Source organism: Paramisgurnus dabryanus, chromosome 9 (assembly GCF_030506205.2).
Source record: "Paramisgurnus dabryanus chromosome 9, PD_genome_1.1, whole genome shotgun sequence".
Lineage (NCBI taxonomy): Eukaryota > Metazoa > Chordata > Actinopteri > Cypriniformes > Cobitidae > Paramisgurnus > Paramisgurnus dabryanus.
In genome coordinates, this window is record NC_133345.1 from 27,177,262 (window position 1) to 27,204,411 (window position 27,150).

The following is a 27,150-nucleotide window of genomic DNA, read 5'->3' on the forward strand; positions in this document are numbered from 1 at the left end:
GTGTTTTTGAAATGCCATTTTTGGGGTAATCAGAAATGCCTCCATTGTAAATGAAAGTGTGTTTGACATCTTAAAGGGATTGTTTACTTAAAAATTAAAATTCTGTCAGCATTTACACGCCCTCATTTTATGACAAACCTTTATAAATTTCTATGTTCCGATGAATACAAAGAAAGATATTTTGAGGAATGTTTGTTACCAAGCGTATCAGAAACCCCATTGACTTCTACAGTATTCTTTTATCCTACTATAGATGTCAATGGGGATTCTGATCAGTTACAAACATTTCTCAAAATATCTTTCTTTTTATTCATCAGAAAGTAATTTATAAAGGTTAGTCACATCATGAGGGTGAGTAAATGATGACAGAATTGTCATTTTAAGGTAAACTATCCCTTTAATAGTGATGTAATGTAGAAGTCACATATGGATGTTTTCATGCATTGATGGTAACTTGTGGTCTCATGTCTTAGAACTTCAGAAGCCACAAAGTCGGAGAGTTTGGGCAATCTGGATGGAAAGACCAGTGAAAAGGTAAATTTAGGTGATGTTTACAAAATTGTTTTAATCAAAAACCAGGAATTTTTTTGAGTATTAATGGTTTGTTTAAACAACGTTTTGAGGTCTTTAAAGCACAAACTTTTTAAAGTTTTATAGGGTTTCAGAGTGCAGGTTTTTAAAAAGACGCCTTGCTGTCTCGGTGTAAACTATTAAAATGTGAATCTGTGACAACGGTAACTTCATGCACATGTGTTAATTCAGTCTATAGGTATGCTGCATCCGAAATCTTGTACTGTAACCGTAGGTACTGAATTAGATTTTTCTTTCGGTAAGTAAGGATCAGGATCAGTATGTCATCCGGGTACTTTTGCCTACTGTTTTTCAAATACTATGAATTCGGACATACTACTCCCCTCGCCTACTGTTTTTCGCCTAACATATAGTATTGAAGGTAGGCGGATTCGGACACACCGTTTATGATTATCGCTCTTTAGAAGAATGTGTGTGTGGACAGGTGTGCATTGTTTCTTGTAACATTGCCATCTACTGGCCTGGCACACGTAATACAGCAGTTTTTAGTAGTTTTCGCAGATCGCTGTAAATCTTTTGACAGGGTTGTTGTGTACGTGAAATTTTTCAAAAACAAAACAAAAACTTCATCGTTGTTGTGTAAAAAAGCATTAATGTGATGTTAAATTATTAAGTCCAGGGTTTCTACAGTCATGAAAACCTGGAAATATTCTGGAAAGTTGCCAGCGGAGCTTTTTTCATGATTTTCACAAAAGTTTAATGCCTTCCAAAAATATTTCTTAAAATATATAAACATTCAATATATTAAATGAAAGAACAGACCCTCTGCTTTCAAACAAAAAAATTCTCTTTTTTCTCAAATATGGGTAGGTTTCTTCAAAAACACCAAAATTTGACCAAAAAGCTGAGATAATTCAATTTTTGTGAAGTGCTTTTAGAGATCAGATGCAGAGCATCTCAAAACTTACACGGACATAATGCTGTTTGCCCTAGGGCGATACTTCCGGATTTTATAAATTGCACATGGTGGATAATTGAGGTATTACCGAAAGCCGGAAATACTTGTCATTGGCAGGGAAGCGTTTTCGCTTAATTGATGAGTTAACTTGTCAATGGGGGGAAAGAGTTAAAAGCTGAAAAGTCATAGAAATGAAGGCATCCTTTCTATAATAAACATTACAGTGCATATTTTTAGTTCTGCACAGCTTTACAATATAAAATATTACTGGAGATATTACTGGAGAATTAATAATAAAAATGCAACATTATTTAGTATGTGGTGTTTTTTCATTCTAGAAAGCATCGGCAGAGGATCAGAGATCAGCAGAGGTAATTTTGATCATTTTCATGTCTCACCTTCTTACAATCACTTGGTGATTCAGACTTAGTTCACCTTAATAAGAAGATTTTTAAGTGTTAGAGGGATAGTTCACCCAAAAATAAAAAAATCTGTAATCATTTACTCACTCTCATGTTGTTACAAATGTTTTGTTCTAATTAACATGAACGTATTTTATTGAATTTTTCTAACCAAACACTTCATAAGCCCCATTCACTTTCATAGTATCATTTTTTTTCTCACTATAAAAGTGAATGGGGCACACGAATGGTTTGGTTACAAACATTCCTAAAAAATATCTTCCTTCGTGTTCATCAGAACAAAGAAATTTATACAGGTTTGTATCAACATGAGAGTGAGTAAATAATGATACAATTTTAATTTTTTAGCAAACTATCCCTTTAATATTGATTTCGCCTGTTGTATTAACAGAATACTACTTTATGTAAATTTACTATATATTACTGTATATAATAATACTGTACTGTACATAATAAAGTACTATATTATCTACATGCATAAAATGTTAGCGTAAAAGTGGACAAGATGGATGGTCTGATTTTTTTCAGAGCAAAACGTTTGATGAGTTCAACAAGATCACATCTTTACCACCCAAATCCCCAACCTCTTTACGCGCTGCAGAGGATGATAGCTTTGGTACCAGGAAAGCCAGATCTTCTTTTGGACGGGGATTCTTTAAGCTCAAAGGAGGAAAGAGGACTGCTAGTGCACCTAATTTGGGTGAGACTGTCTAACTTACATTTCTAAAACTGCATTCAGACTAGCAGCGACTTTCTCGCTGTGTGTCGCTCATCTTGTTGAATGAGGTGGTTAGGGGGCGTTTCTAAATCTGGTTGTCATAAACAAATGAGTAACGTCCACTCCAGTAACTGACAAGAGACGGATGACTTGAACTCCAAGGCTTCGCTTTCATTCGTAGTCACTCATCACTTGTAACTTTGTCTCGCGGCTGGACACGTCCCATCCGATCGGCAACGGTCACTGTCGCCGGATGTCGCCAAGCTTCCATTAAAATTAATGATTTATTATGTATTTATTTTTCTTTGATTTAGCCTGATTTTCCCCCAGATGTTAAGAAACATTGTCCAAATGTAAAGAACATGAATCAAAGTCGGTTTGTTGTCATTTCTCTACTGCACGGCAGGCAGTAAAATGAAATACAGTAATGGCCATTTTTGGTGTATTGAATTTCTTTCCATAAAATAATACAATGTTCAAACATTCTGCTCTCACACAGCAATAGTCTACATCTCACCATCTAGGTTAACTCTGTACCCGGTATAGTCCGGCTAAGAGTAACTACTTCTAGTCGAATTCGATTCGCGATTCGATTTGCGAATCCGGTTTTCGTGCCGATTTTTGCACTCGATTCTCGATTTAAGTCAATAAATATAGATTATATAGAATATTTTATATATATGTATGTGTGTGTGTGTGTGTGTGTGTGTGTGTGTGTGTGTACCTGGTAATTATCACGTTGTGGGGACCAATTGTCCCCACAAAGATAGGAATACCAGTATTTTTGTGACCTTGTGGGGACATTTTGATGTCCCCATGAGGAAACAAGCTTATAAATCAAACAGAATGATGTTTATTGAAAATCTAAGCTACAATAAAGTTTTCTGTAATGGTTGGGGTTAGGGAATGGAGTAGGTAGGGGGAATAGAATATACAGTTTGTATGGTATATTTTGTAATATATATATATATATATATATATATATATATATATATATATATATATATATATATTATATTAGAATATAGACTGAATGAATGAATGAATGACAGGCTCGCCTCTCGCTCCTTGGTAACATTGGGCAAGGCAAAAAAGAGGGTGACATCTAGTGGAGAAGACTAGTAATTAGATTAACATTAATCTTACGTTCAATGTTTGCGGAAATAAATACATTAAAAAAATTTATTCGAGGCCTTTGCGAATCGATTTTAAATCGACCACGTAAAAGAAAGATTATCCGAAAAAAAAGTTTATTTTTTTGCCCAGCCCTAGTCATTTTTTGCCAAAAGCTTTATTTATGCATTTGGCAGATGCTTTTATGCAAAACGAGTTACAGTGCATTACAAGGTACACATTTTTCATTAGTATGCGAGTTCCTGGGTTCGAACCCATTACCTTTTGTGCTACTAACGCAATGTTCCACCAAAGGAGCTATACAGGAAAATGACTTGCTAGATGTATGATATCCCATGATGTAAGCAAAGTCAACATTGATTACAACGTGTTTGGTTTTCATTTATTTTTTGACTATGGTTAGACGTCTATTAAATTTTCACTGACAGCCCAAATTTTGCCTCGTTTCAGCCTAGACGTCTGGGTTGTGTTTGGACGGCTATTAGACGCAAAATTGCTTTTTTTGCACATTGTGACCATATTATTGCACCATTTAAACATTTTCGTCTTTTTGCATGACACACATATTCAGATTACTATGCAATTCAGTAAATTATGGTATTATGTTGTTTAAACTTGCATGTCTGCGTGTGACTTTGTTCCAGTTCCACTCTTAAAATAAACTCTATCCAGTTGTTCTTCAGTCCAGACCAGAAGTCATCTGCAATTTGAATCCATGATGCTATATCCAGTAGCTTTAGGAAGATGCTGTCACTTTGAACTTCCTGTTGCTCTTCCCCTGCTCTCCAACTGAATCACTGTCATTGCTTCTTTCCCATCATCCTCAGTTTATTTAGTAATTGGTTAACCCTGGTGGCTGTCTTTGGGTTGCATGGTACTGTGGTGGATGCTGTTTGCTGAAGTGACTTTTTCTTTTCTTGTGTTTTATGTGTTTGTTTGAACAGCTGAGACTGAGCGAGACGGCACAGATCATTTGGATCTGGCAGGCATGCCGCAGAGGTCAGCTGACAGTGACAGCACACACACACTTACCATTAACTCTGAGGGAAAGAAAAAGTCAAAAGGAATCAAAGCGCTCTTTGGAAAGTGAGTAGAAAGCTTTTCTGAACACGTTTTGTATTTCATTAGATTTATACTTTCATAGATTGAGTGACTTCACACTGTATATTTAATTTAATTGAAGTAAAATAATAACGTTACTTTTTTTAATTTAATATGTAGCAAAAATTACTTTTGATGTATACTTTAAAATCAGTGTTTATTATTAAAAAACTGAATGTGGAAAAGTGGCATATGTTTTAAAGTCGCCATGAAAATAAAATGAAAAACTGTAATTTGTTTTGGAATATTGTGGGTTTTTTTTTTTTTATTATTTATTTGGAGCTTCATTGTGTTTTTAACCCGTTAACTGGCACTGTCCCGTGAGCAGGACACCTAAGTTTACTTCAATATTTTTCATGTAAATGTTCATCTATCACGACAAACTATATATTGTTGGAAAGGTCTAAGAATGTAGTTTTCATATTTCGAAACCTTTTAGCAGTAATAATAATGCAGTAACTGTAATTTATTCATTTGTGACAAGAGTATGCAGCAAACCTCACAGCAAACCAACACAAACCTCAGTTTTTTGATAATTGTATGTAAAAATAATACTATATTGCATTTTTTATTTATTACAAATAAGTGTAAACTGCTATAAAGAAAATAATATTTTCATCTCCAGACACTTCTGTTAAAAAAAGTTAAAATGTCTTCTTTAAAACAAGACCAAAATTAAAATGCCAGAGTTAATTAATTTGAAGGTGTACGGCCGGATCCGGGAGAAGATCGCTGTGATTAGCAATTAGCAACACGACCAAACTTTAAATGATCTAATCAGATCTCGATGGACAAATTCAAATCTAGCCCTGCCTTATTCCCTTTCAGAAGCCGGTTGCACTCGGATATACGTCACCACATGGAAAATAAGGCAATCGCTCCTTCCGTTTCATGGTGACTTTTATATAATTATAATGTTATTTATAGCTGCAGTCTGTAACTTTTGCCTCTTTATCGCCATCTCTATTTGAAAGATAAAATTGCAGGTTACTTTTCTTACTTCTATTTACATGTAGTGAAAAACCATTCTCATTTCTCTTGAAATCCGACCAGACAGCTTAAAATTTGTATCATTATAATCTTAAAAAATTACTTTAGTTTTCACAGACTTGGTCACATTTTGGCAACAAAACAATCAGCTTATTTAAGTCACTTCAGTTGGCCTAATCATTTTCCGTTGTATTTTTAAAGGCTTAAAAGAAGTCAGTCAACCACATTCAACCTGGATGATAACCTATCAGAAAACGAGTTTAAACGGGGTGGAGTCAGAGCCACAGCTGGGCCCAGGCTCGGTTGGTCACGTGACTTGCAGAACACTAACAGGTCAGTAACACAGAGACATGGAAATGAAGCTCTTGCCAGAGGCTTTTCTTGAAATGGGAGTGGCTGCTGTTGGTAAACAAACCCTGGTGACAGGCCAGCATGTGCCCAGCTTGTATTGTTGTTGATACAGTGGATATACTGTATGTACAATGCGCAATGCACATCACAAATTCTCTTGATAAAAAATTATTTAACAATAACGCTCTGTAATATAGACTTATTCCAAAAGGATATATAAACGGTTTAGGATTTTTAAAGAGTTGAACTTTCAATTTTTGATATCTGTTTGTTTTCCAGCGAGCTGGATGCTCCATTTGCACGCTGGTCTCGGGAGCAGGTTTGTGAGTGGATGCAGGAACAGGGCTTGGGGTTGTATGTCGGTATGTCCAAGCAGTGGATCTCTTCCGGTCAGACGCTCTTACAGGCTTCCCAGCAGGATCTTGAAAAAGTGAGTTTTTATTACTTCATCACATGATGGTCTCATTGTATGAAGCCTGTACACTGAAATGTTTGGCAGTGTGGTAAGCTTTCAAGCGGACTCATCCTTCATACGGATTAAGATGCTAAATCCTTATAGCTTTTTCAAATTGATTCAAATTTCTATTTTAGTATTACCTTAACATTAGTACATTTTATTTGTATTAGAGCTATTAAGGACTGTGATCTGTCGTCTGTATTTAGGAGCTGGGGATCAAACACCCTCTTCACAGAAAGAAACTCCAGCTAGCGCTGCAGGCTCTGGGCTCAGAGGAGGATGACAATAAAGGCAAACTTGACTACCACTGGGTGACAAGTAAGCACAATGGATATTTATTGGCATGCAGTGGTGGAGTGTATTTGGCTGGATGTTGACTGTGGTGTGCTCATGCGCAAAAGGTCATGAGTTTGAACCACTGATCTATATAAATGACTGGATTGGGCATGACGTCACACTTGTGAAGCCACCGCGCCGCCATGTTGGTATACCCAAACGTTCTATTAAATCAATGGACGTTATCAGATTTTAATGATAAAACATCACTTTACTCGTCTTCGTTTTCATATGTGAAGTTACCCTGTACATTATTACAACACAAACGTCCAAAGCATGTAAATAGTTATTTACTGAAAGTTGTACATTTTGCGTTTTAATCAGTTATTATACATTCATCTTTATTACAGTATCAGATCAGCAGACAGACTGCAGCATATTTAGTATTAATGACAATAAACGTGCTCATTCTGAAATCTAAATAAATAATCATGCTTTGTACCGTATGTGCATGCAATAATTTGCTAGTTTTGTAATTATGTTATCTAAACTTACAAGTTACCTAAACTTATTTAGAGAAATAACGCTGACCGTCACAGTGTAGCTGAATGTCAAAAAAACTTTATTTATACCCGTGTCATTAACAAATGCAACAGACACACTCACCTTAACGGTTTTTTATAAATCCATTATCCTGCCTGATTAAAACATAAACATTGCAAATAACACCAGAATTAACAAATAATTAACGTACACATATCCTAAAAATTAACCTTGTGTAACTGATACGCTGTAAAGGGGGTAAATTTTGATCATGATTTTGAATGGAAGTCAATGACGCTCTCTGCCTGTTGGGTATACCAAGATGGCGGCTCGAACTCTGCGCTGGCTTCACGTCACGCAGTTACGTCAAGCGTTCTATACGCAATCCAGTCATTTATATAGATCAGTGGTTTGAACCCAGGGGAAACACATGCTGGTAGAAAAATGTATACCTTGTAATGCACTGTAAGGCACTTTGGATAAAGGCATCTGCCAAATGCATAAATATAAATGGTTTAATATAAAATTGAATCCTCTTGTGTCATTATTTCATTATTATCTTATTGAACTGTACTATGGGACTGACCATTACCTCTTTTTTTTTGGTATCTAGGGTGGCTTGATGATATCGGCCTCCCGCAGTACAAGACTCAGTTTGATGAGGGACGAGTGGATGGACGAATGCTTCATTATATGACAGTGGTAAGTTTTTTTCCTTTTGCACATTGTGACAATAATGGGTTAAAACGCATAGTTTACTACAGAAGATTTTTTTCTGTGTGGATAAGTGACATAATGTGTATAGAAAGAACATAATAATCAACAAATGTTTATTTTACATGCCTTACATGATGCTGACATATACTGAATTGTATTTTTCCCAGAAAATAAATTTGGTCACTAAATTTCAAAATAAAAAGCGGTCAAAAATAAAATGATGTATAAAGCAAATATATCTGGCTGTTGTGACTAAAAATTGAATTAATATTTTCTCTCTCTTGCCCATATTAAATAGGACGACCTGTTATCTCTAAAAATAGGCAGTGTTTTGCATCACCTCAGTATTAAGCGAGCCATCCAGGTGCTACGTCTAAACAACTACGACCCTAATTGTCTGCGTCGACGACCTTCGGATGAGGTACGACGATACAGGAAAACAAGAGTTGCTGTTGATTTATACCATGAATGCTTACAATCACCTTATTTCAGAACAACATAAGTCCTGCTGAGATCTCTCAGTGGACCAACCACCGTGTGATGGAGTGGTTGCGCTCCGTGGACCTGGCCGAATATGCGCCCAATCTGAGGGGCAGTGGAGTGCACGGGGGTCTGATGGTATGACTAAACTGATTTGTATTAATTTTGTCCAATGCAAGTAAAGTAGGGTTGTCAAAAGATTAATCGCATACAAAATAAAAGTTTGTGTTTGCATAATATGTTTAGTGTTTATTGTTTGTGATTATTATGTATATATAAATACACACATATATATGCATGTGTGTATATTAATATATACAAAATAATTACTCACAGTGCAAAATCATATATTATGCAAAAACAAACTTTTATTTTGTATGCAATTTATCGCGATTAATCATTTTGATGACAGTAAAGTAAAGACAATCGACGAGTAAAGTTTGACTCTTGTTTTGTTTTTCAATTCAGGTGCTGGAACCTCGTTTTAATGTTGAAACAATGGCTTTGTTGCTGAACATCCCTCCCAATAAGACTTTACTGCGGAGGCATCTGGCCACTCACTTTAACCTGCTTGTGGGTTCAGAGTCCCAGCAACTTAAACAGGAGTGTTTGGAAAACCCAGACTACACCTTACTTACTGCCACAGCTAAAGTGAAGGTATTCAAATATTCAGGCTTAAAATATCTACCGTGAAATGTCTTCTGGAGTGTCCAAACGTCATCTTTTTCTGTTTTAGCCACATAAGCTTGCCTTTGTGGGTTTTGGAAGGAAAAAGAGGCAAGAGGACAATGAAGAGTACGTCTGTCCCATGGATGTGGAGATGCCCAAAGGACGCAGCTTTCAGAAGGGCTACAGAGGCATGGAGCTCCAGATTTATGATGATGATCTAGATCGACTCGAACAGGTAGAGCTTTGAAGGCTTTCTGATGCCTTCAAGATGTGAGATTTTACTGGTGGTGGGTTACTTTTAATGTTTCTATTTGGTTTGTTTTGGCACAGATGGAGGACTCGGAAGGAACAGTGAGGCAGATCGGAGCTTTCTCGGAGGGCATCAACAATTTAACGGTAATGCTCAGATGCATGACTGATCATATCTGGTTGCTGTATAGATTCCTATATATGAGACTTAAACATGTGTTATGTGTTTTGTGCTCAGAGCATGCTGAAAGAGGACGAGTTTTTTAATGAGATGGCCACGTCGTTTCCCAATGCCAGCATGAAGGATGATGACTCTAATGTGTGAGGGCACAGCAGGACTTTGACCCCCTCTTCTCACCCCCCTAGTGCTGCTGCTTTAATCGGAAGTGACCGTGCCAATTCCTCTATCAACACCTCCACTTCTCTTTCTCCCTGCGAGTGCCAAACACATCAATCAGATCCACTCGTGACACATTTCATGCCTTTTTAGTATGGTTCTTTACAGTGTATATGAAAGATATAAATAAAGATAGGTGGAAGGATGTGTGACCCATTGGATATAGTTGTGTTTTGTGGACAGATGTGAAAGATTACTCATGAAAATGAATGGCAGTCCTACTGTAGTCATATGGATTCTTTTTCATCAGCCAACAAATCTGAAGGTTGTTTGTCTTAGTAGTTTTATTGGCAACAGCACAATGACACTTTCTGTCAAAATCAAAGATATATATTTTATTAAAAAATGTTTTACACTGCCACTAATGAAGCTAAAGCATTAGATTTAGTGTTGTCAAACAAAAGATCCAGGTGCAGTTTCAGATATACATGGCAGTGTTGTTCTTTTTTTTATTAAGCCAGTACCTTTCTTAATCATGCATTTGCTTAATGCATTTGCATGCAAAACTCTGTACAATGTATTTTAAATTGGATTTGTAAAGGTTTGCATTTGCATGTTATTTATATATCATTTGAAAAAAAATATAAGCAAAATATTGTAGATTATTTTAATGAAAGGTCATGGTTAATTACTTAAAGAATGGCAATAATGTTGTTTATTGAAATGCAAATATGTAGCATGAATTCGTTTATGCAATACTGTGCACAGAATTGGTAAGCATTTGCAAAGTATATTTGAAATACTCAGTCATAATAACCATTTCAGAATTACATATTTGTACGTTGACGTTTACTCGTTTCTAAAATATATAAAAAAAACTGAAATAAAGCATGCAGTCTTCTTTATTTGTTGGCATCCTTAGGTGTTAATTCGTCATGCAAATAATAACACAAATCGTGTTGTGTGATAGGAATCTTTAATCTTTTCAGAGCAAACAGTCTGAATAAAGATAATCAGATCATAACCTGATAAATAGCGCTATCTGCCGAATCGACTGCATAGCGTTGTTGAAGCTGCTTGTACGGCCTACGTGCTGTTTTTGTAGTAAGTTACGTATTGTTCTCTTCTTTTAAAAGTTTTCCTTTGGCTTTCCTTTCAAACTTTACATTTCAGTAGAAATACTTCAACCGGAAAAAATGATTTTAGTCATTATGGTGATTGCCGTCTGTTTCTTTCCGCCAGGGGACGCATGTGGGCTCAGAAAGATCATATCGATCAATCTTTTTTTGTCTATTTTGGTCTTGTCTTTTCTTTTAAGTAATAAAGACTAAACAATACTTTTATAAAGCATTAACATAAAAAATGCAATCTTTAAGACGAATTCAATTACATAATTTATAATTTTTTATAAAACGAAAAATCCCAACGTTTCTGATTGGTTAATCCATAACAGCGCAAAGAAAATACATTGTTACATTGTCATTTATTCAAAATTATTTTTAAAACATTGACCGTATTTAACACCTGTATGTTGACGTCCCTTAATGCATAGGATATCAAAATACACTGTAAAAATGTATTGTAAAATATTTATAAAGCTTGCTCGATTTAATGCGCGCAACAAAAACCGACAGGCCGATGACATCAAAATACCGCGAGAGCAGTTCAAAGGCATGTGAAAGCGTCTGCCTTCGAGTCGCTCTCGCGGTACTTTGCTGTCATTCACCTGTCGGTTATTGCGACGCCACATACAAAGCCTGGACTTAAAGGCGGAGTCCACGATGTTTGAAAAACGGTTTGGAAAAGGAGACGGGCCGACTACCAAAACACACTTATAGCCAATCAAATCAAATCAAATGCCGGGTTGCGTATGTGTGGGGCGGGTCTATCAACAGAAGGTCCAGATTTTATTGGGGTAGGGGCGTGTTTGTTTAGGTGATTTCAAATATCAACATTGGCTTTCAAACATCATGGACTCCGCCTTTAAGGAAAACTTCCGGGCCACTAATCCCGCCTACTGTAGGATCTTTGTAATTCCTTGACACAATTTCCATGATGTACCGCTGATTTTGTTTCTATGTTTAAAAGAGAATCAGGCCCAAAGGATTTGGGTGTATTCACGCATGAGAGCATCGGCAGGGGCGTATTCAAGTAACACTTTAAACAAAAGAGGAAAAGTGCACAAATTACTCGTGTTGCTCTGTGCCGCGCAACGCATCGACAAACATGGGCTGGGGGTATGTGATAAAAAGTTTTTTTTCATATGCACTTTTACTTAAAAAAAAACCTTTTACTTGTGGTATTTACTGCGTCATTTGTTTAGGGACTTTTTGTCCGTTTCGTATTCAGATAAATGTTCTCTTTGCTGTATTATATACAATCATTGTTTTTATTGTTTCATGTTTCTCCAAGTGTCACTATTACATAATGTAATATTATTATTATTACATAATGCTCAAGAAGTTAAGTTATATTTCCAGTGTGTGTCATATAGCGTTGTGCATGAATTAACATACTTTTGTTTGATGTCTGTTAATAAGGTTATATAAAGTGTAAACTTATTTCTTGTACTTTTTTAGATGCGTTTTTGTGCTGTTGGCACTGTTTACTCTCAGTGATGCAGCAAGGTAAATTATTTTCAAGATTTTGTATATACCATTTTTATGCACATTTAAAACGCAGTCAAAATGAACTTTTGTCAATTTTCAGTTCAACTGTCAATCAAGACCTTACTAATATTTTCGAAGAGCTTTGGAAGCTGGATGTAAATCGTCTAAAAGCAGGAACTGACTACAAAATCTCACTACAGGTATTTACACCCCTTAACAACATGAAGCACAATCATGATTTCAGCACATGTGACCTTAAAACTTGAATTTCCTTTAGGGCAAAGCTGGTTACGTAGCCCCAGGAAGTACAAGTGCAGTAGATCATGCTTCATCCCCACTGTTTTCTCAAGTGGATGAGACTAAACTGAGCTCCATCACAACCTATGCACGTATGTTTATGCTTGTGTGTTCGTAAAAATCTATGAAATGCAGAACTAAAAAGAAAAATTTTGTACCCCTCTGATCATGTTCTGTTTTCAAAGCACAGTTTGTGCAAAAGCGTATTCATTCATGGTGCTGTGTTGAAACATGCCTCTGTCAGAGACACGCCAAGATCATTAATGTATGTCATTTTGTTTTGGTAAAATGCAGGGAGTTAATCCTACAGTTAACGGCTGGAATTTGGAGTGCCTTTTGTCTTTGTTTCCACTCCTGAATTTATTTAGCCCCACCTTTGGGTTTATGAAGGAAACCACATGTAGTTCAGTAACTTGATAAAACATTGTGCCTGACTTTTTTCATTTTAAATGTTTATTTAAAACTATGATATAGGTGATAACATAACTGCAAAAAATATATTGTGTCCAAAGTCAATATTTTCAGCTTTATGCACCAAAATATCCTCCAATAATCAGTATCGGTCGATAAAAGCAATCGGATATTATATTCTGTCAATCAAAAAAGAACAAAAAAATGCAAAGAATTTGAGCTCTATGTATAGAAGATGTAAAGAAACGTCACTAGTTTAATGTTCAGTATTAATGGTCATTATATGAATAAATAAGATTCAGAAATGTTTCATATTTCGATTTTAGTTAATGCAAGTTAATATAGACACGAAATTATCGTTATCAGCAGATATCACTCTAAATGATCTAATTATCTTATCGGCCATTGGTATTGGTGTGAAAATGTAATATGAGTTCATCCCTAGCACTGTAGCATCTTCTGATCCATGAAAATGATATTATATTAAAAATATTTTAAACCCAAATATAACAATTTTCTAAACCAAAAAAAAGAAGAAAATAAAAAAACTTTGGACATCAAATGTACCTACAATTATAAATCACAAGTACAAACTGTTTAAACACATTAGATTTTTTTGGGAATAATTTAATGTGGTTAAACATTGCACGATACATTAGGGGGGATCAATATTAGATAACTTGCTAAATAGTGCAATATTCAATACAATAATGCTTTAACGTTTGTAAAATTATTTTTAATAATTAAGTTTATTTAAAAACTGAAAATTATACTCTATAACAACATAAATTTTTCACATTTGTTCTGGGAAATGAAATCACTCCTTTGTCTCAATGGTCTTTCTGTTATCTGCATTGACCCAAAACTCTGACTATGCATAACTTTTTGAAGTATTAAAATCATTCTGCTATTTCAACCCATTGCTATATGTGCATTGCAATAATCGCCATTTGTATATTCTGATCATTTTAATAGATCTTCCAGCCCTACTCTAATAACATTTTTAAAGTTTTTATATACAAAATGCATAAATCTGTTTCTTGCTTGTTTGTCAAAAGACTTCATGAAGCTATTAGATAACTATGAGAGGTCCACTGGTGTGGCAGAGAGGGTGACTGCTGATGAGGTGACAGAAAATAATGCCTTTCTGGATGCTATCTTAGACACATCAGTCATGAAGGTAATTTTTCACCTTTAAGACACTAAAGAGCCTTGCAGTCAAAAAAGCTGAGAACCACTGCTTTTAATAACACATATTAAATCTTATACCACAAAACAATAAATCACATTATAATTTCATTAAAGTTAATAAAAAATAATAAGCTGAAACTTTAATGTGTATATTATTATTATTATTATTATATTATTATTATTATTATAATGTGTATTTAACATTTGTTTGTGTATAGAGAGATTTATTGAAAAGATGCCATTAAAAACAATTTGTCAAGCCATAATTTGTGTTGTAAGCCAAATATTAAGGTTGTTTCTTGACACATCCTGTTCTTGAAAACGGAATATCATGTAATGAACAAATTCTATCATGATGATTCTTAGTTGTTTTGTTTAATACTTAAAAATTGTTTATCCTATGTAATAAATTATTATAATGCCTTACTCAGCGTGCCCACCGGTACCTGGTTGATAAGGGGAAATCTCGCTCAAATCTGAGGCAGTTTAAGAATCAGTTACACAACATGTGGTTTCGTCTCTACCATAGAGACAGAAATGGAGGGTGAGGAATATACACACACACATACTGTACAGCCATGTCCCTGTAATAAATTCTGAAGTGTTATGTTGTAATAATAAAATGCACATGTCTCCCAAGGGAGGACTCCAGTGGATTTGAACATGTGTTTGTTGGGGAAACCAAGTTTGGCAGAGAAATCATGGGTCTCCACAACTGGGTCCAGTTGTACCTGCAGGAGAAGGAAAAGCTTCTTGATTATAAGGGCTACAAAGCCAAGAACAAAGACCTGGTACTGTCTTTCTTACCAAAATGTATACGGATTGTTCTATGTACAGGCATTACTAAATATTTTTTTCATTCCATTACAGCCTGATGAGGATGATCATGTATTGAATGTGCAGTTCAGCTGGCATGGTTTGGTCAAGCCAGTGGCCAGTGCCTTTATTGGCGTGAGCCCTGAGTTTGAGATGGCCATCTTTACCATCCTGTTCCTCACGTCCACCGAGAAGACCACCACAGCTGTGGTTAATCTGGATCAATATCAGCTGGAGATGGTGGTGCATAGACACGGCCGCTCTATTGGGACCGCCTATCCCAAACTGCTCAGTAGCAACAACAGACACCTGTAGACACTGAACCTTTGTACCACTACAGTAGTAAGCTTTCAGTAGCAGTTTTGCTGTGTTTCTGACATTGTTTTTTAATAGTTTTAAATGCATGCCGTAGTCGTATGTTAGTAGATGCACTAGGAGGTTGTTTTTAATCTGAGATACGTATATTTGCTTTATGCTTGTTTGCTGATATGTTAACAAGCTATACTTGTTTAACAGAACTGCTTATAGAGTGATCATAAAATGTCTATTTTGCACTAAGATCAAGGCAAATCTGTAATTTTTCCCAAGAATTGCATTTTATGTATTGTAATTTTTATATTTTTTAAACTTTTTACATATGTCAAGAGGGTAATCTGGCTACAGAAACTATTAAAAGGCAATACATATGTTCTTGTGTGGTTTATTATTAAGGTGGTTGACAGATAAAACAATGTTTTTACTGAATGTAATGATATTTTAGATTAAAATGTATATAAAAGTTAACAATTCCATCTATCTCTTATCCATACTGGGTTCACAGAGAGTGCTGAAGTATAACGGCTATCTTTAATATAATTTTAACCAAGTTTAATAAGTATAAATATTCCAGACTGAGGCCATAAAATTACAATTCAAGAATTAAATTAATTTGTAGATGAATTTTATTTGTAATTTTATTAAACTGCAATTTGAAAATATTAGTAAAGATGGAAGATTTCATACGGCGCTGCGGAGACCGTTTAACGTTTTACATCCATGTACCGCGAGATCTCTTCGTAAGCAGTGCTTTCGAATCGCTCTCGCGGTACTTTGACGTAAAACTCCGTTCGATCTGCGCATACAAACACGTTTTATAATTTGTTGGTAGGAACCATTGAAATTCTACGTTCCAGCCTGGGGTCTGCTTTTCTGGTTGCACCGCACACCTTCACGTGTGGTACAAACTTCCGTTCCGAGTGTTTTTCTGAGCGGTGGCGTGTAGGATGGTTTCTTAACTTATATGAAATTTTTCACGCTCATTGCTGTGTGAAGATATCGCAATAATGGAGGAGTTTGATGGGATGACTCCACAGGAGCTCGCTGCTCCCGTCGACACTGTTGAGGTAAGTGAATACTCCTCAGGTGCTCAGACTGCAGCGAGCATGGCACTGTCAGTAACGGTACCTCCCTGACAGAGTTAAAGTTTGTCATTGTGTTATAAGTCCTGTCATTTATACAGCGTTTATTCCTTTGTCCCATTGTGTATCACAGGAAAAATGGAAGCTGCTTCCAGCCTTTTTGAAGGTAAAACCCAATAATTTGAAATGAATGCTCTATCAACTTTTTGTGGGTAGTTGATATTACAAAAACAGCTTGAGATGCATGCCCTTGTTATGTCAGCTACCCATATGCATGCTTTTCTTAACACGGTTACATTATCATTTTCCAAGATTCATGATAATTCCTTATAAACAGATTGTTGTTAACAGATTATAAAATAATTCATTTTAATTTATTTGATAGGTTAAAGGCTTAGTAAAGCAGCACATTGATTCCTTCAACTATTTCATCAACGTGGAGGTTTGTAGACTTTCCCCCTAAACGGTTGACATTTATTGAATAGCTTTCCATGCATGTATATTCAATAATGCAATATGTGGACACTATGCTTTAGTGTTTATTATAAAATGTCTGCTGATATTACCAGATCAAAAAGATTATGAAGGCGAATGAGAAGATTACAAGTGATGCTGACCCGATGTGGTATTTAAAGTAAGCACATATTTCAAATATATAATACATTACAAATATACTCACAATTTGTACACTTCAAAACTTGTCATTTGTCATCTTTTTGTAGATACCTCAATATCTACGTTGGCATGCCTGATGTTGAAGAAAGCTTTAATGTAACACGACCTGTGTCTCCACATGAGGTAACATCTTTATCTCCGTGTGTCTTCGTGTTTTCTATAGTGCTGCTATTTAATAATTTTAAAAAACAAACTTTAATTTAGTTTATTTGATCTAGACTGTACTCTCTGTTCATTTTCGACCTATTACACTAGTGTCGTCTGAGAGATATGACGTATTCGGCTCCCATCACGGTGGACATTGAGTACACCAGAGGCAGCCAGAGAATCATTCGCAATGCACTTCCCATCGGAAGGTAACTACACCAGGAGCTCCGAGCTTTGCGAAACACTCATAATGTGTGCTTTAAAGTCAAAGCATACCTATCTTTTTTTAGGATGCCAATTATGCTGCGCAGTTCCAACTGCGTCTTGACAGGAAAGACACAGATGGAGTTCTCGAAGCTTAATGAATGCCCCTTGGATCCAGGTAGAGGATTTGCACCACATCATTGACATTTGACTGTTTTCTGCCATAGTTTCAAGCAGATAATCTCATCTAAAGTTCATATTATTATGTCTCATATATTTCTACCCATGGGTGTCTGTGGCCAGGTGGTTATTTTATAGTGAAAGGTCAAGAAAAGGTCATTCTCATCCAGGAGCAATTGTCCAAAAATCGCATCATTGTGGATCAAGATCGAAAGGGTACCGTGGGTGCCTCAGTCACCAGGTGCTGGAGTTTGCTCTTTTGTAATTGTAGTCATTTTAAAGGTCCCGTTCTTTCTGTGTTTTTGAAGCTTTGATTGTGTTTACAATGCGCAATATAATGTGTTCATGTTTCACATGTAAAAAAACACGGTATTTTTCACACAATTTACTTATCTGTATAGCGCTGTTTTCACTGTTCTCAAAACAGGTTGATCTCTTTCTTGTTCTATGAAGTCCCTCCTTCAGAAATACATAGTGAGTGTAGTTTGTTTAGTGTGTTGTGATTCGATAGCAGCTTAGCTTGCCGTCAGCCTAGCTGGCGACTGACGTATTCCTGTGGGCGGAGTTTAGTCAAAAAACTGTTCTAGAGATGTCATTAAAGCAGGAAGTAGAGGGCTGTACTCCAAACCGGACGTTCGCTGTAGCCTTTGAAAGACAAATTCTGTTAAAGAAAATATATAGCCTGACAGTGAACTTTGAGCTTTATACTTTTACAAGTATTATTTACGCTATTATAGCAACATCACACACTAACTAGGGTTTAAAAATAAGATCAGAAAGAACATGACCTTTAAATTTGATTTTAAAGAAAACTTTAATGCAGTCAGTAGCTTAAAGTGCTTTGCAAATAAATAAAGAGTATACAAGTTATAAAGTTTAAAACAATTAAGTTAATGTATCTTTAAACTGTGCTTTCTTGTAGCTCTACTCATGAGAAGAAGAGCAGAACTAACATGATTGTTAAAAAGGGCCGTTTTTACCTAAAACACAACACTCTTTCTGAAGATGCACCCATTGCCATCATTTTTAAGGTGAGAATTTGAAATATCAAAATTCAGTATCCAGTATTTTACAGCAAGACCACAGTCTCTCTTCAACCAGCAGAGGGCACACGGTGACAATTAAAGTAAATGGTTTACACAAGCAACATGCATTTACTAGAGTTCACACAGTTGATGAACTATTTCTACGTTGCATATAAAAAATCCACCTTTTCATTTCTGTCCAATTCTCATTCTCAAGCATATTTCAATATTTAATGATTTTATTTTTATTTTATAAGTATTGAGATTTGCTCTTTGCAGTCTGATTGGAAATATAATCTGACAGTGAAACGTTTATTTAATTAGTGCTCATATCAGACCCTGTTCAAACTAATGTATGTTACCCTGATTCCTCAGCCCAGGCTCTCTCTAAACATATGGCTGTGATTGGTTAGGGACAGGACATGGAGTAAATTGGCTGTTGAGATTGTTTGCTTTGCACTTGTGGGTCCAAAGAACATTCCTCCAGGATTTTCTGCGACACGGAACCGGTGCCAAATGTCGGAGACCTTTAAGCATCATGATCCACCCGGATCTGTTCCCACAGTCCCCAATTAGCATAAATAAATGTCATAGAGGCCTGTGGCACCAAACTCACCTTTGCAATAGAGCGGAGCTTTACAGTATACACTGTAACTGTGTGCTTAATGTTATTTCGCTGCTTTTTTGCACAGACAATTTGTCTTGCTTTACATATGATTAAAAATGAATATAATTCATATGTATAAATGTGTAAGCTCATCACTTAATAATTATATTTTTTGTATTACCTAATTAGTTCTTTTTTTTTTCTTTACATTTGTCTTGCATCAGGCGATGGGAGTGGAAAGCGATCAGGAGATCGTTCAGATGATTGGCACAGAAGAACATGTCATGGCTGCTTTTGCCCCCAGTTTGGAGGAGTGTCAGAAGGCCCAAATATTCACCCAAACTCAGGTACCTTACATGTACATTTATGCATTTTAAGCTATACATTTTATCAGTATGTGTATTCATTGGGTTCAAGCTCATGACCTTGGACACTGCCAGCTCAGTAATCCACCAGGTAAGCTACAGTAACCCTACTGGTACTAGAAACATCTCTCTTTTCATTTAAAGGTCTTCGAAGCTTTGGTTGCGTTTACGGTGCGCAATATAACATGTTCATGTTTTTTATCTCTATACCGCTGTCCTAAAATGGGCTGATGTCTTCCTTGTTCTATGAAGTCCCTCCTTTAGAAAAACGCAATGAGTTTTGATTGTGTAGATGTAGATGGTTTAGTGGGTTGTGATTCGACGGCAGCTTAGCTTAGCTGGGGGACTGGCGTATTCCTGTTGGCCATTCGCTGTAGTCTTTGAAAAGTGAATTCTGTTAAATATCGCTTGGCATTGAACTTTGAGCTTTAATTTTGTGGGGCATTATTTATGCTCTAACATCAACCTTACACACAATCTAAAGTTTGAAAAACGAGATCACGACAAATGGACGCTTTAAATGATGCGATTAAATGAGTGCTTTAAATTGTATTGTATATAAAGAAACATTAATGTTAGTCGTTACTAAAAGCATTATCAAATTTATTTGTTAAGGATAAATTTAATAAACTCCTTGTTGTTTAAAACCTTTCAAGCTTTTGTATGCTAAACACTTCAACAAGTCAATTTATTAACTTTTTTATTATCAAATACTATTGTGCATTTCGAGACCCAACAATGGTCCACATCTGCATCCTAGCAACCTTTCTGAACAGACTTGAATGCCTTTTAACGTGGTTGACATTTTGTGAGCCTCATCAAAGATCTGCTAATAAGCCTACATGTGTGCACCAATAGACCAGAGCAGACCTCAATTAGAAAAGCTGTGTTATTTAAGGTAAAGAATCAGTCAAGAATTGTAGCTAGGTGTGAAGCAGGACTTGATATGACCACTAGGGGTAGCCATTCTAATTGTATTTTAATATAAAATTTTATTGGATGCATTTTTGGCAATTTGACCTTATATACTCCATCTAAAGCTAGATTAAACACGGTTTGCATGTACTTTTGTAATTATTACTTTAAAGGTCCTGTTTTTGGTGGCATCTAGCGGTCAGATTGCGAATTGCAACCAACAAAAGGTCTAGCAGGTCACCTCTGGTGCACGGTGATGCGTGTCCAAGATGGTGACGGTAGGCATCGCCTACTATTGGCTTCAAAAAAGCTCTTCACAAACCTATGGGTAACGTCACGGACACTACGTACATATTTTTTACAGTCTATAGAGTAAACGTAGGGATGAAACGCTCTCTGGAAAATAGTTTGTCCGTATGGGGCTACTATAAGAACTTACCTACGATGTATGTAGATAAAACGGCTCATTCTAAGTTAATAAAAAACAGTATAGTTCATAATGTAAGGTCTTTATACTCGGGATGCACCGTTAGGATTTTTTGGGCCGATACCGATTTAAACAGACAACTTCTGGCCGATACCGATATTAAACACTTGTGTACAATACTATACAGTTGGTCTATTAGCTAGTTTATTTCTGCATCAAATTATTTTTACTGAACATGGATTGGATCTAATTAACATTCAACTGACCATATAAATATTGCTACTTTAAAAACAAGTTGGACTTCTTTTCCCCCACTAAAGTGCAGTTTGTTTCTTTTATTGTCCAAGACATTTGAGCCAGCTCAACAAAGGTATTCTGTCGGTGCTTAAGTATAGTGCACACCAGAACATTAAATCATTTTATTTGAACAACAGACATGCAACTCATTGCCTTTATGCGGTTAATTAATAAACAATCGGTATCGGCCTTTCTCGTGCTATTGCCGATATGCCGATGGTTTCGAATTTGTCAAAAATCGTCCGATAAATATCGGCAGCCGATACATCGGTGCATCACTACTTTATACATGACTGATAGTATAGTTATGTATATTGTATTGCATTTCTGTCAAGACGTCCTTCTAAAAGTCCCACATTGCACCTTTAATTCCTAGTAATGGAATTTTTTACTTTAATTTGTTGTAGACATATTGATACTGAACTATTAAAGAACAAAGTTACTTTATAAAAGTGAAACGGACAGCACACAAAACAAGCACTTCCCTATATGCATTCATTTACGTTTTAACCCAAAATATTGTTCATGTGAAATGTGACATTTTTAGAAAGTAAGATGGGAAAAACTTTGGTTAGTTGACACTTAAGATTGTCCTACTATGGTACCCTTGAAACTACCCTCATATAACTATTATAGTTTTGGACAGATTTTAATTACTTAACGTATGTGTACTACACTAATAATGTTTTTGTGTTCTCTGGAGATTATTTGTATGGTGCCTAGTTATTAATTATGTTAATATATTATATAATTATCAATACAGTGTAATTATTGATCTTTCAAATAAGAGCAAATGCTGATTTTTGTGACTTGGCAAGAAAGTGTTAGCATTGCATCAAACCAGCTAATGCATTTCTCAACCTTTTTTAGTAGTTGTCTTTGCACATCATCTCATGGTTCAAAGTGGGTGGTCTAAAGGGAAAGCCTACTCACTGTGACCTTTGACCTCTTTAATAGAACAAGTAGCTGACTCAGGTGTGGGTATGGGTTTGCCAATGAGGGGTCTCTGATACCCCTTTAGTGATCCAGTGAACCCTGCATTGGCCTGGTCACTCCAGATTAAATATTTTGATTTAATACATTTAACGTTGCATTGTGTAACTTTTTGAAGAAACTCTTACCAGAAATGCAATATAATATACATAACTACATGATCGGTCATGTATAAAGACCTTACATGATGAACTGTTTTGTTTTTATCACCTTAGAATGAGCCATTTTAACTACATACATCACGGGCCCCCTTGCATAAGTCACCAACGTGTTTCTACAGGAGCCCTAAACTAACAAACCGTTCTGTAGCTTGTGTTTCGGCACTACGTTGTTTCAGACGTCCTGTGGCATCTATCATATGCGTTTTGAAATTGAGGGGTGAGATGTTGGTTGCAATTCTCAATCTCACCACTAGATGTTAAAATGTACACACACCACCTTTAAGCTTTTTAATCAAGGCCTTATAAACATGTTTTTCTTGATATCCTTATAGAGTTTAATTGTATCCCTATAGAATACTTACACAGATTGCATTTATTTTTTTTTTGTTCTATCAGGCACTGAGATACATCGGGAATAAAGTGAGGCGTCAGCGCATGTGGGGCGGCCCTAAGAAAACCAAAATGGAGGAAGCCAGAGAGCTGCTTGCCTCCACTATCCTCACCCACGTACCTGTATGTCAGTCCAGATGAACCTGATAAGCTATCTGCTTTACTCGCACAAGTAGCATATGATCTTTCTCATTTATTATTTTGCTCATGCTCAAATAAGCCTCTGAACTAAGCAGTTTGTTAGACCTGTACTAATGAAGATATACATCATGTTTTTACATCTCTCAGGTGAAGGAATTTAACTTTCGAGCGAAGTGTATTTACCTCGCTGTGATGGTACGCAGAGTGATTCTTGCTCAAGGAGACAACAAGGTGGATGACCGCGATTACTATGGAAACAAGCGTCTGGAGTTGGCCGGCCAGGTATTGTCACCAGTCTCTCTCTGTCAGTGTGTTAAGAGTGCCCTGTTGCAGAATTGTTTCGTAATGTTATGCAAAGTCGATCTTATAACGCCAGACAGCTGCGCTGTAATGCAATATTTTATCATTGTTCTTAGACGCCACATTGCAACTCCAACTCTTTGGTGTGGACATACAGCACGCATCAGAGTTTTGCATTTGTATTTAGCACAACATGCAGAATCTCGCCTTGTTGTACAATGCTTAGTCCAATGCAAAAATAATCCGACTCAATAAGGTTATCACTAATATATCACTTAAAAAAGCAATACTATGTATACTGCACTTTCTTAACTCTGTCGCTGTCAGCGCATTTAAAAAAAGTCACTCCTATACGAGCCAATGGTGTAGTGCAGTGGTTCTCAAACTGGGGGCCGCGAGATGGTCCAGGGGGGCCCCAGTTTTATGACATTTTATAAAATACATAATTTTTTCATAAATTCTGTGTAATTAAACCTAAAAAATAAGGCTACTAACCAACAACACTACTTTCTATACTTTAATATGTTTTGTCTAATTAAAATCTTATGTTTTAGACCAAAATTGTCATACATTTTCTTTGGGGGGCCGTCAAGGAATGCACCGTACACAAGCACCCTGAAAAAGTTTGAGAATCACTGGTGTAGTGGACGGTGCTCCGACACATGGTGCAGACGCACTTCTGGCGACCCGAGTTCGAATCCCGGCTCGAGGTCCTTTGCCTTTCCCATACCCCTCTCTTCACCATATACTTTCCTGTCGTCTCCTTAATTACTGTCTATCCAATAAAGGCAAATATGGCCCAAAAAATATCTTAAAGTCAGTCCTTCCAGAAAAACACTTTTTTTGTGATTGTTGCAGGCAAAAATCCTTGATCTTGCAGGACATTTTCTTAAAAAATGCGATGGAATATGCTGGATATCTATGCAATTTTATTTGATGAAATTGGTGGAACTTGCAAAAATTGTGGGAACGTGCAAAAACTGTTTGCAGCTTTTCAGTGATGTTCACGTAACATAATCACGTCACTTCATAATGTTCCCATTACAACAGGGGACATGGCTGTGCTTGTGTGAAGTAAATGCAAACATTTTCAACTTTCTGCTAAGATATATGTAATTTTTGTTACAAAAATGCGGGGATTATGAAATCATTTATTTTATAACCATTTGCTGTGTGTGGCGTACGGTATTTGAAAAATTGCCCCCCCCCATATGCAAGAACAGACCCTTTGCTTTCAGACACAAAAAAAAAAAACGTTTCATCCTACCTTCATTAGTTTCAAATATGGGTAGGCTTTTTTCAAAAACACAAATTTTTGAGCAAAAATCTGAGATAATTCCATTTTTGTGAAGGACTTTTGTTAGAGATCAGATTCAGAGTGATCCTCAACATACACGGACATGCAGCTGCTTGCCCTAGGACGATACTTTATATAAATTGCGGAAGTGCCCCTTGTGGATAATAGCGGTAATGCGGAGAGACCGAAATACTGGTCATTGGCAGGGAAGCGGTTTCTCTTAATGGCGGCGAAAGAGTTAACACTGTCTAGCCTTTCAGACAACCCACTTACTTGTCAGGTTTGAAATGTATAGTTTAAAATTTTATCATAGTGTCTTGTATAGGTGATCATAGAGGTGTAGCAAAAAGGGTATTGGGTATTGCGACAATTTAGCAGTTTGCTTTTTATTTATTTATATGGTTTAGATTCAATATCAATTAGTTATATTTTTAATAAATGTTAGTTTTGCAGACTTTATAATCCATATTTAAATATAAATGCTGATAACTGTCGGAGCCAATGGTGTAATGGGCAGCGCTCCGACGTGGTGCTTTCGCACTTTCGGCGACCCAAGTTCGATTCCTGGCTTTTGGTCATTTGCCAATCCAATACCCCTCTCTCCTCCCTGTGCTGTCCTGTCCTCTCCTAAACTCAATGTTAAATAAAGGCAAAAACTGGTTAAAAAATATAACCTATAAGTGCTGATAACTGAAACCCTCTGACTTGGCTGATGTCACTGAAATGCACATTTACATTACCAATAGGCCCACACAACTTTTTTTTTTGTAACAAACTGATGAACAACAACAACAAAAAAAGAAAAACATTGTAAATGTGACACAGTGTTGTTTATAAATTCATAACTTGTTCAAAACAGGCCTATAAAGCCTTTGTCTGGATGTTGTGCCAAGCACCCACCAAGGAAAAGAAATCGGTGCCTATGCTCTGAAGTAAAGCATGCACGGTAACAATCATTTCTGGAATATCCAGAATCAATATAGTTTCAATAAAATTGATTAAATTCAGAGAATCAATATTTTTTAGCCTGTCGTAGTAGCGACTGATGATTACAGTGTCAAACCTTTGCTTGCTGCTATTATAGATTAACTTAAGGATCATTAAATGTTAACTTTTAAGAAACCTGTCCATTGCATTGCCGCTTTTCCAATCCATCATGTCTGCCTTTTCTCCATTAACACGCCTTTTAATTATATTATGAATGACTGACAGGCCCTTAAAGCTCAGGGTGTTAATTATGAATAATGCAAGTGTTTATTTTTATTTTTTTTATTATTTGCAGGATTGGCAAAATTCAGGAGCTGAAACAAATATTAGAGCGCACTATAATTGTTTAATATCTCCTGAGATTGACATACTTTATGGACGATTTCGTATTATGTTTTGCAAATGTGTGTTTTATTAGTGTAAGGCCTCTTTGTTTATCATAACTGATTGCCCTTTCTCCATCTCTCCTCTCATTAGAAACACTGTTGGTCTCTTATGAAACTGATCTAAAGCCAACACCAGCAGATAGAGGCTTGGCCAGCACCCAATCCCTCACCTACCCTTTATTTCCACCCTGCTTGTCATTATAATACCTTCATTATTTTCTTTGTTTCGGACGTGCCCCCGTGCTTTCGCTTTTCCCTCCGTTCCCAACCGATCCCCTTTGTTTTTGCGGGCCGAGATTTGCCGCACCGAGGCCCGAATGCAGCCCAGCCAAACTCTGGGATTTTTCCTCTTTATTATAATTTAGCCCGACTATGACAAAAGAATAGCTGTCTTGACTGGAGCGATTGAGCTAATCCAGCAAGCCCGACTGTGATAATGTAATTACTGCTGTCTTAAGTCCTTTAATTTCCCCCTACCAGCACTGATGTGGGATGTGTTTGTGTGTGTTCGGCTTTACACGCACATACACGCTTCCCAATCCCTCCAATCTGCTTTCTCCCCAATTACAATTCTGACATTCAGCTAATCATTCAGCTAATTGACTGGCTGTGTCGTGGAAGCTTAATTTCTTGATTAATTTCAGTAAGGATGTTTATTTTTTTATATATGCAAATGTGGTGCAGAAGGGGAGGGGCTTCTATTGAACAAATCTCTATTGAAGTGAATAAGAGGCCCGGTCAAATTTATCCGAGCGTGGAAACACCTGTTTATTAAATCTGGGATAAGACAAAGAGAGGGAGTTTTAGAGCCAGATGATGAAGTTAATAAAATAAGTTATCTGGAAACAGGCGGCACTTGGGTTTAAAAATGCGATTGAGATGAAGTCATCCATCCTGCCTTTTATTCTGGTTCTGTTAATGTGCAAATTAATACAATAACAAGTCTACTGTATGATATCTTCTCGTGCTACCAAGATTTGGTTTCGTTTCATCACATAG

The 27,150-nt window shown here is 36.4% G+C and overlaps 3 protein-coding genes across 10 annotated transcripts in view; all 3 read left to right on the forward strand.

The window, feature by feature from the left end:
* Positions 1–10,149, forward strand: part of ppfibp1b (PPFIA binding protein 1b) — a 34,583-nt gene extending 24,434 nt beyond the window's left edge. For all 8 annotated transcript variants that reach the window (XM_065278846.2, XM_065278848.2, XM_065278850.2 and 5 more), the window contains 14 exons: positions 474–534; positions 1,828–1,860; positions 2,440–2,611; positions 4,708–4,849; positions 6,056–6,187; positions 6,485–6,635; positions 6,869–6,980; positions 8,095–8,183; positions 8,497–8,619; positions 8,691–8,816; positions 9,147–9,335; positions 9,415–9,582; positions 9,678–9,743; positions 9,835–10,149. In XM_065278846.2, the coding sequence (XP_065134918.2) occupies positions 474–534; positions 1,828–1,860; positions 2,440–2,611; positions 4,708–4,849; positions 6,056–6,187; positions 6,485–6,635; positions 6,869–6,980; positions 8,095–8,183; positions 8,497–8,619; positions 8,691–8,816; positions 9,147–9,335; positions 9,415–9,582; positions 9,678–9,743; positions 9,835–9,921 (1,651 nt within the window). In that variant the 3' untranslated portion in view covers positions 9,922–10,149. The remainder of the gene's footprint in view (positions 1–473; positions 535–1,827; positions 1,861–2,439; positions 2,612–4,707; positions 4,850–6,055; positions 6,188–6,484; positions 6,636–6,868; positions 6,981–8,094; positions 8,184–8,496; positions 8,620–8,690; positions 8,817–9,146; positions 9,336–9,414; positions 9,583–9,677; positions 9,744–9,834) is intronic.
* Positions 10,150–11,992: 1,843 nt separating this feature from the next.
* Positions 11,993–15,943, forward strand: endouc (endonuclease, polyU-specific C). Its single transcript, XM_065278845.2, has 8 exons — positions 11,993–12,170; positions 12,513–12,560; positions 12,643–12,742; positions 12,820–12,931; positions 14,309–14,430; positions 14,873–14,985; positions 15,082–15,232; positions 15,312–15,943. Exons 1-8 carry the CDS (start codon positions 12,160–12,162, stop codon positions 15,570–15,572), a joined length of 918 nt encoding a protein of 305 aa, XP_065134917.1. The 5' UTR covers positions 11,993–12,159; the 3' UTR covers positions 15,573–15,943.
* Positions 15,944–16,461: 518 nt separating this feature from the next.
* Positions 16,462–27,150, forward strand: part of polr3b (polymerase (RNA) III (DNA directed) polypeptide B) — a 30,740-nt gene continuing 20,051 nt past the window's right edge. The window contains exons 1-12 of the mRNA XM_065283400.1: positions 16,462–16,639; positions 16,788–16,820; positions 17,040–17,096; positions 17,224–17,288; positions 17,377–17,452; positions 17,585–17,685; positions 17,767–17,858; positions 17,984–18,101; positions 18,783–18,891; positions 19,717–19,839; positions 23,047–23,163; positions 23,329–23,463. Coding sequence (XP_065139472.1) covers positions 16,580–16,639; positions 16,788–16,820; positions 17,040–17,096; positions 17,224–17,288; positions 17,377–17,452; positions 17,585–17,685; positions 17,767–17,858; positions 17,984–18,101; positions 18,783–18,891; positions 19,717–19,839; positions 23,047–23,163; positions 23,329–23,463 — 1,086 coding nt within the window. The 5' untranslated portion in view covers positions 16,462–16,579. The remainder of the gene's footprint in view (positions 16,640–16,787; positions 16,821–17,039; positions 17,097–17,223; positions 17,289–17,376; positions 17,453–17,584; positions 17,686–17,766; positions 17,859–17,983; positions 18,102–18,782; positions 18,892–19,716; positions 19,840–23,046; positions 23,164–23,328; positions 23,464–27,150) is intronic.